General features: G+C 56.2%; 1 protein-coding gene across 1 annotated transcript in view; it reads right to left on the bottom strand.

Annotated features, from left to right (window-relative positions):
• Positions 1–907: 907 nt before the first annotated feature.
• The window catches only part of AXIN2 (axin 2), a 29791-nt gene continuing 21876 nt past the window's right edge, over positions 908–8822 (bottom strand). Inside the window, exons 5-8 of the mRNA XM_021709293.1 lie at positions 8325–8558; positions 7297–7392; positions 5951–6118; positions 908–2364 (exon numbers count right to left, since the gene is read on the bottom strand). Coding sequence (XP_021564968.1) covers positions 2238–2364; positions 5951–6118; positions 7297–7392; positions 8325–8558 — 625 coding nt within the window. The 3' untranslated portion in view covers positions 908–2237. The remainder of the gene's footprint in view (positions 2365–5950; positions 6119–7296; positions 7393–8324; positions 8559–8822) is intronic.

Below are 8822 nucleotides of genomic sequence, written 5' to 3'. Positions count from 1 at the left end.
TGGTGACGCCCTCCCATCCCCACCTTCTCATGGAGGGTGACAGCCTCCGGACAGCCTCAGAAACTCCTAACAACGCTGCCATGCTGAGGCTACTCGGTTCGAGTCCGCCCCCACCTTACATGGCGAGGACCCGGGCCTTGCCGCCTCCTGTCAGCCTGACGCCAGTTGGTAGCAGGAACAAAAAGCCAGTCAGGCCCCCTGGAGACATGGCATGAAAACTCAGCACGCGAGCCGAGTCCGATTGCTGTCACAGACCCTTTACTTTTTGGAAAAATGGGTCTTCCTCAGGCTCCTTTAAACAGACCTGATCTCCAGATGTGACACCCAGCCCGGAATGCCAAGTGTCCAGGACACAGGGAGGACACGCCTGTGCATCTGGACACCTGCCCACCAGCACCCTCAATCACACAAGACACACCCGTCCGGTGCACCGTGCAGAACCTGCCCTCATTGCTTCCTCCAGAACCACCTGCTTGCTCTGCTCCCAACACCTGACAGCCTAGAGCCTCCAAGATGGCCCTGACTACGATGGTCAGATGAGGTTAAACGTCAGCCTCGTTGACCAGACCCCAAAGGAGCACGTGGCTGGCCAGCGTGGACCCCCCAAGCCCACTGGCCTGACTGGATGTCCCGAGTCTGCAAACCCACCTTCTGAGGGGCGTTTCACCCCAAGACACTTGTGATAATGCAAAGTGCTCCTGGGAGGACCCCGTGCCAGTCCTCATCACCGGCACCTACCCGGCCGGACCAGAGGCAACACATGAGGCGATCCACAGCCTGCTCTACGACAAGCACGCCGCGGCTTGAGGCCTGGGCTCCAGTGAGGAGACGTCAGGCCCAGGTGTGAACACCCAAGAGGGTCCCTGGGCCCTGCTCCCATGCGGGGATTCAAAGACGAGGCCGACGCTTTGAAAAATATAAAACTTTAATAAAGGCTACATCTCTTAATTACAATAATTATTGTACCAAGTAATTTTCCTTAAATGAACTCTTTATAATGCATAATTTACAGTATAAGTAGAGCAAAATGCCATGACAAAAGTCATTGAGTACAAGACTTATAATAAAAAGGCATAAAATATATTTATACATAAACCCCTTTCAAAAAACAAGGGAAAGCTTGAGCCCTCAATATAGGGCGACACACGGAATGGGTCCCGTGAAGGTACAGGTACTGTACTGATTTAAAGTCAAGCACTAGAGATAGTGGATTTATACTCTTTTGCCGTACACTATATACACACGTATAGTACAGGTAACAATGGCAAACAGAATGTACAGATTAACTTAACACAAAATCCCGAACGTCAAAACAAAGGTGTCTGGAGGGAAGGTGCGCCTAGGTCTCCCCACAGCTGTTCGTTTCTCTGCGGGGAAGGGGGGTCGTTTCCTGAATGGCTGTGGCCCAAAGACTAACCCCAAAACCAAGAACCGCCATTTCCATAAAAACTTGAACCACAGGGCCGTGATCCTGGCCGGCCTCAGCCACTGACGGCGAGCCTCAGGGCGGTGACACGACATGGGGCCACAGGGAAGCCTGGGGCCCAGCGACAGGGCTCTCGTGTCCTCCAGGACGAACCACCCCCAAGACGTCAAGGGTGACGCAACATGGTCAGCACTCAAGACCCGGGACAGAACAGAGCAGCATAGGAAAAAAATGCACCAATTTCTGCGTGTGTCAATGGCAGGGACCATTCAAAAGTCTGCCTTCGCTTGGAGAAACGCAGTGCAAGCCCAGTTCCTCTTTCGAAGAAGAAACCATCACCGCACTCGTAGCCCAGCTCCTAGGTTCGGACAGAACACTCAGAACTTCTCTCTCCCCTTCCAAGTTTAAAGCAGCATATCCATAAACTGGGGTGGGGTCAACCGTTCGATAAATAGCAGTGGGGACTCTTGTTCAGGTGAGCGCACACAGCTCCTCTCAGCTTATCGACTTACATCCCTAGAAGCCACGCATTACAGATGGCAGTCTCTCTCACAGTTAGCTCCTCCAACAGCCAGAGTGGTCACGTTTGCAATAAATGGTTCAGGCCTTGCTTAGCTCAGTACCCAGCTCACGAATAACGAAAACACCCACCCGCCCCCACCCTCCTGAAGCCCACTGACCAATTCTTCCCTAGACTCTGTCTTCTTCATTGGTTTAGTTTTCCTTCAAAACGTTTTGGCGCAGTTGCTCCTGGCCAAGACAGGTCCCGAGAGCTCTGGGCTCTGTGGTTCACCACGGCCGGCCCCGAAGGTCAGTCGATCCGCTCCACCTTGCCCAGAATCCGGCCTTCGTACATTGGGAGCACCGTCTCATCGTCCCAGACCTCCTCAAACACCGCTCCACAGGCAAACTCATCGCTTGCTTTTTTGAAGTAATACCTTAAAAAGAAAAGCATAAAAGCCTCGCGGTAAATTGCGTTTTCCACCTTCACCATGCAAAAGAAAAAAGTATGCCAGCAAGGAAAACTAAGGTATCTCAGGAATCTGCTCCAGTAGGCGCACACGTAACCGCTGCCCGAACCGATTTAAGATGGCAACTGGGGTTGGCCAGACCACACAAAACAGGTGGGTCAGGAGGAAGGCTGGGCCCGGGCCTGCCACCGGCAAGCGACACTGAGGCTGCAGTCCTTGGCCCAAAACCCCTGTAGTCATCCCACACGTGCGGGCGCCTGCACACGCTGAAAGTAGAGGGGCTGCTTTCTCCTTCTTTTCCGTGGGGGGCAGGAGAAAGGGAAGGGCGAATGCCTGGAGCTCATGGGCAGGAGTAGCTGAAGAGGGCCCTCAGAGAGACCCAGCCCCGGCTTCAGGTGCCTCTAGCTTGAGCCTGTAACCTGCAGAGCCTGAACCTGCAGAGGCCGTAAAAGGTGGACTGCCAAAGAGCTGCTCGGTCCAGAGGCCTCTGGTCCATCCCGCCCTCCAGTGCCCAAGAGGCTCCTGGGTGGCCTGGCTGTCACCAGCAGGCAGGCCAGCCCAGCGAGCTTCTCAGGCTCCATGACACCCTCCCTTCTCCTCTCCCTTCCCACCCTCAGGGTCAAACACCAAAGGCCCTTCTATTATGCCTTTGATTAGAGCCTCCTTTTATGCCGCCCCAGCATGCGTTCTTCCAAGGCTGTTTAACTGCACAGATGCAAATGCCTGGCCTCTCTCAGGAGCGGCACATGGGGAAGCAGCTGCTGTCCTCTGCGGCCAGCCCACCCCACGTCCCTTCCCAGGAGATGCAGCAAGGGCCTCTTCCTTCCCCACCCAGCAAGGAAGACCCTCGGACGGATCAAATGCGTCCCTGCAAGCTGCCATTTCCAGCCCACAAGGACCACTCACAGGGGGAAGGTCACAGGCCCCTGGCGGGGGGGAGGGCCTCTAAAACATTCAATTGTGTCTCAGGGTTATAGTTGATTTCGGTTTTTTTCTCTTAAAAAAAACTTAACTCCCCTTGGTTAGAGCTGAATTTTTTCCCTCTTTAATGAAGGCAAGCCAAATACTTTCACAGGAGATAAGGCTAAATAAAGTGCAACAGCTGGGTTGAGTCAAAGCTCTTTGTTTCTCGCATTCTTGGCTGAGCTCAGGCATCAGGGTGAACAGCCCGGCTGAGAGGCTGAGAGGTCAGTGCCGAAGACGCTTGTCAGGGGCTCAGCATTCTGGGGGAGCCCAAGAGGAGACAGTAAGAAAACGGGGGAGGGGCTCTGCACCCAGGGACCGAAGCAGCAGGAAAAAGCCATCTTTCCACGTGAGAGGCTCAAACTCCCACGGCGCCTCGGTCCGGCCCCTGAGCCCAGGCTGCGACCCCTCGGGGTCCACCAAGCTGGGCTTTCACTGCATCTCTGGGCAAACACGCAATGACCTTTTCCATAATTGCAACCTCTTCCAGGGAGGAGAGAGGCAACATCCTCTCAGCCCCACCCCGGACTTCAAGCGCACGGCACTGCCCTCATTTTCTCCAAGAAACAGGCTTTTCCACTGCAACATGCTTTACGTGGCAAACTCTGCTTTCTTCTGACATCTGGCACCAATGGCGTCTGGCACGTCTGGAGGGACTGTTTGCTTTTTGAACCCCTGCCATGTTGAGATTACTCAGCGATCCCAGCTCCCCCAGCCCTGCTCACAGCCCCAACTCCCTGGGCTTTTTTATTTGGGGATGGGAGGGGGGTTCTGTGCACAAACTGAGATACTGAAATACCAAGCCCTGCTGGGAGGACCTGGCCGGACACCCGCGCCCCACCCGCAGGAAGGCACCAGTCCAGTCCAGGCCCTGAGATAAAGCAGCTGGGAGGGCCTTCCCACAGCCTGATCCAATCAGGAAAGAATTTGAGAGTCGGCCATTTGTGCAGGCTTTGTGCATTAAAGGGGAGGCCAGAGCTTCAAAGCCAGGCTTATTAAGTGTGCCTTAGGAGAGAAGAAAATCAGAGCCAGATGTGGCCAGTGGCTGAGCGAGGCGCCCTCCCTGCAAGCCTGTGCTCAGCGCCGCATGGCTCGTCTCCCCTGAAGGTCACCTGCAGTTCCACTCAAAGTCCAGCCAAGTCAAACCCGAGATCAAAATGAGTCCCCAGAGGAGCACACTTGTGTAGTTAGTCTCACCTTGTCTTTTCAGCACAAAGAAGAAAAAAAGAAGCCAGGCCTGTTCTCCCCCACCTTTGACGCCTTTTCAGAAGCGTCTCTGCCCAGGTGTGGAAGGAAAAGACCTGGGCCCAGCCACACACCCCGCGGGCCAACCATCCACAGGGTCTCGGCCCAGCCAATCTCCAGCTCTTCCCCTGCAAAAGGAATCACCCTTGGCCCCTGCCCCAACTCGCTCCCAGGTGGCGGAGGCTGGCAAAGCCACACAGGGCCCACTCTGGAAGGGAGGGTGTCTCAGAGCTCTGAGGAAGACTCGCCTGTGTCCAGGAGCCAGGGCCCACCTAGCAGGTTGCTAAGCGCCTCTCGCGGTTCACCACTCGCATCCCCTGGCTCCAGAGGCAAGAATGGGTTGACACCTACGGAGCACGGACTGTGGTCCTCTGCAGGGCCCAGGGCACACACCCGGGAGTGGCCCTCCCTCTCGGTGCAGATGTCAAGAGGGAGCACCTCCTTGACCTGGTGCCGGCCCCGCCTCGCTGTCCTGGCCGGGCGCCCACAGCCTGAGATGCAACGGAAGCAGAACCCACTGCTTGTTCCCTGGGACGAGGACCTCGGAGAAGGGGAAGGGGCGGCAGGACGCGGGGGGAGCCGGCGAAGTCGCCACTGCTCCTCATTAAGAAGCAAGGGATGGAAAGATGGCCGGGGCTGGCCTTCTTCGCCCTCTGCTGTTCCATCCCCTCAAGGGTGCTGTGGGCCCTTCTCAAGGGTTCCGCTTCGCTACAGATGAGGTCGAGGCTCAGAAGTTAAGTTCCCTTCCAAGACCCCTGCAGGGGGGAGCAGGCAGTGGGGCCCGGGCCCAGGCCCAGGCCCAGGCCCAGGCAGGAAGAGTGGCCAGCCCTATTCACCCTGTGCCCACCCACAAGTCCGGCCCCTCCTTTGTTACGGACAAAGGCACATCCCAGCTTCACATGACCCGCAGAACCCAGGGAGGTCCTCTTCAGGCAGAAAAGCAGACAAAGAAGAACGCGGCCATTTCCCAGCCACAGTCTCTGCCCTTTCCCGAGCGTGGAGGTCTCTCTCCTCAACCCAAACCAGGACAGAGGTGCCCCTTCAAGCCCCGTCCCCAGCGCAAGCCCCTCCCTCCCCTCCCCTGGCCCAGCTCTCCTCCTGACAGAGCACACGGCTGCTCCTTTTCTCTCCAGTCTTGCTCACTTGACGGAAGAAGCTGGGGCAGGTCCCTCCCTCTTGCAGCGGCTGCCGGTCATGCGAGGGGAGAGGAGGCGAGCCCCTGAACCTCCCAAGGCCCTCCCTGCCAGCCCCTCCCAGGTCTGCTCAGGCCAGGGGAGCTGCCCCCCGCTCTGGCTCCGGGCTCTGACACAAGCTCTAGAGCAGGAAGAAACCACAGGACTCTTACCTGTAATTTCCCTTTTTGCTGAGCTGCTCTTTAAAGTGGCCCAGGGTCAAGCTCTGAGCCTTCAGCATCCTCCTGTACGGAATTTCTTCCCCACAGAAAAAGTAAGTGACGACCAGCTCGCTGGCCTGCAGTGTGTGGACACCGGCCAGCTTCTTGGGCTCTTTGTGACTGAAAGTAGATGGAATGCAACAAGTTCAGCATTTTAAGGCAGACACACATCTAAGGCAAGCACACACACACACAGACACACACACAATGTATGTGCAAAAAGCAGGGCATCCCAACACTGAGGCTGCCGTCGTAAGCTCAAAGGGAGGCAGGGCAGGGTGCCCACATCACAGGCGGCCACCTAGAAGACACAGTCTGACCCCACACCAGCTGCACGGAGCGGGCAGGGAGGAATGACTTCCTTTTGGTTTAACAAAATTCGCTCCCCGCCCTGCCACCAAGCGGAGGCACAGGCAGCCTCTCGAGTCAGCGTAAGCAGGGCGCTCTTCCACGAAGATGACAGACGAGAAGACATCGCAGCAAAGGGGGCTCACCCTCGCCAGGGAAGGCTGCAGACACAAGCCCAGGGCTGGAGCCCCTCCCGAGATGGCGTGAGCACCAAGGCCCGAAGCCCACCCACTGGCCGGCAGAACAAATGCAGCTAAAAGGGCTTATCCCGAGTCATTTCAACGTCCCCATTTATTCTGAGTTTTCACAGAGTGGCTTGAAAAACAAAAAGCTGCTGGCCCAGACAGCTGGTGGACCGAGGGTCAACCAAGTAAAACAGCGAAGGGTCCTGCGAAGTGGCCTATTCAGGACTTCAAACACTGCTCGCTGCCCAGGACGAAAACTTTCTTTAGACCACCTTCAGTATCTTTAACAGGTTTATTTTTAATTACACCATCCTCTAAGTAAACTGAGCGGGCTCCTCGGTCCACTTTGCAAAAACAGAAAATTACCAGAAAGAATTGTTGCCTAATTTAGGGGAAGATAGTGTCTTCTCCAAGCCTCTCCCTCCAGGCAACACGTCACCTTCCCACTCGGGTGACCTGAGATGTCTCTGGTCCTGCCAACTCACAAGTTGAATGGGGCAACTTTTCTATCCGGATGTGGAGTCCCTTTGACCCATCTGACTTCATGTCCCAGCTTTTGGTCTCTGCATGCCCAGAAAAACTCTCGCTTGATACATTTCTCAGCACGAAAGGGTTTTCCAGGGATGGCACATCTGCATCCCCAGCACTGAAAACTAAGGTAACTGTATACGGCAGAAAAGTTCCACAAAACACAACTCCAGGTGGTGAATACCCTGAAATGTAAATCACTCGGCAGATCTCAGCAATGCCAAGAAAGACACTCACTCTTCTGGAGCCAGGCTTGGGTTGGAGAAGGGCGTGGCTCCCGCCGGGACAGGGGCCAAGTGATTCCTGTCCCTCTGCTGACTGACCATGCAGCACCTGAGGACACAGCCAGGGCGAGGGATTTAGAGGTGTGCTGTCATCCCCAGAGCAACTAGGGAGCAGACAGAAAGTTACTCTCAGGCCTCCTGGAGAGGCACGGACCCGACGTCCACCTCTGTGGAGACCCAGCCACAGGTGGGCTGGAGGAGGCGGGACAATGTCCCAGCAGCAGCCACCTTAAGTTTCTCTGGGAGCCTAGGACAGGACACTCCCAGCCCCAGCGAAGGGCTCAGACTTTTGATTCTCCACGGTCATGGCCTCTCACACACTCACCTAGCCAGCCTTAAATTACCAAGACGTTTATAAGGAACGGGATTTGCAGCTGGGCTTGGTGGCTCAGCTTGTAATCCCGGGCTTTGGAAGGCTGAGGTGAGTGGATTGCCTGAGCCCGCTGGTTCGAGACCCGCCTGGGCAACTTGGCGAGACCTCATTTCTATAATTAAAAAAAAAAAAAAAACAAACAGCCGGGCGTGGTAGCGCATGCCTGTAATTCCAGCTACTCGGAAGGCTGAGGCGGAAGGATCGCTGGAGTCCAGCAGGTCAAGGCTGCAGTGCCGGGAGCGGCCACTGCACTCCAGGCTGGGCGACAGAGTGAGACTCCAACTCAAAAAAAAAAAGGAATGGGATTTGCAAAAAAAAAAAAAAAAAAGAAAGAAAAGAAATAAAAATCACTGAAATTCATTCTCCTGCTGCCAAACATAACTTGTCTATGTAGATTCTGGTCTAACCCTGGCAGAATGAATGTTCACTATAGGGAGTAACTTTTAGAAGCTGGAAAGGGGAACCTTACTTGTCCAGAAGCAATCCCTGCTCCCCGGAGATTTCAGAGCAAGGCGGAAAAGAACGGCCTCCCTCCCCACCAGCGACAGAGGAGAGCGCCCCCCACCCCCATCCCCGCGCTAACCTCTGGCCGCCCCCACTCCACTCACCGCTGCTTCGGGGGCTTCGACACCTCAGCCAGCCTGCGGCAGGCCTCCTCCAGCTGAGCCAGAGTGTTGGGTGGGGTCAGGAGAGGCATTGAAGGGTCCTGGGCGAACGGGTGGGCACGGGGGACGGTGCGGGGGTGCCCGCTGCTGCCCCCCCACAGATGGTGCCGGCTGGCTCGTTCGCCGGGGGGCGCGCGGGCAGACTCCAAGGCGCAGGCCTTTTTGGCGCTCTGGGCACTGCACAAGGAACACGGATTAAGAAAGCAGAAGGGAAAGCCGGGCTAGAAAAAGCGGAAAATGTGACTTGGGCAGGAGCTTGCCATTCCGCTCAGAGAGAGAGGAGGAAAAGGCCACGACCAGAACAGAGCGGGGTCGCTGCCAAAAGATGACACCTCCGTGCTCGGCTCCGCCCAACGTCCAACACGGCACGGAAGGAGCACACAGCCCCGCCCGCTCTCCGCTGGCTGCCAGACAGCCACCCACCCGCCTCGCCCCGTCCCC

The sequence above is a fragment of the Carlito syrichta genome, unplaced genomic scaffold, assembly GCF_000164805.1.
Source record: "Carlito syrichta isolate Samal-C Ts95f unplaced genomic scaffold, Tarsius_syrichta-2.0.1 Scaffold170657, whole genome shotgun sequence".
Taxonomy (NCBI): Eukaryota; Metazoa; Chordata; class Mammalia; order Primates; family Tarsiidae; genus Carlito; species Carlito syrichta.
Note: the sequence above shows the minus strand (reverse complement) of the source record. Positions and strands in the feature narration are given on the sequence as shown.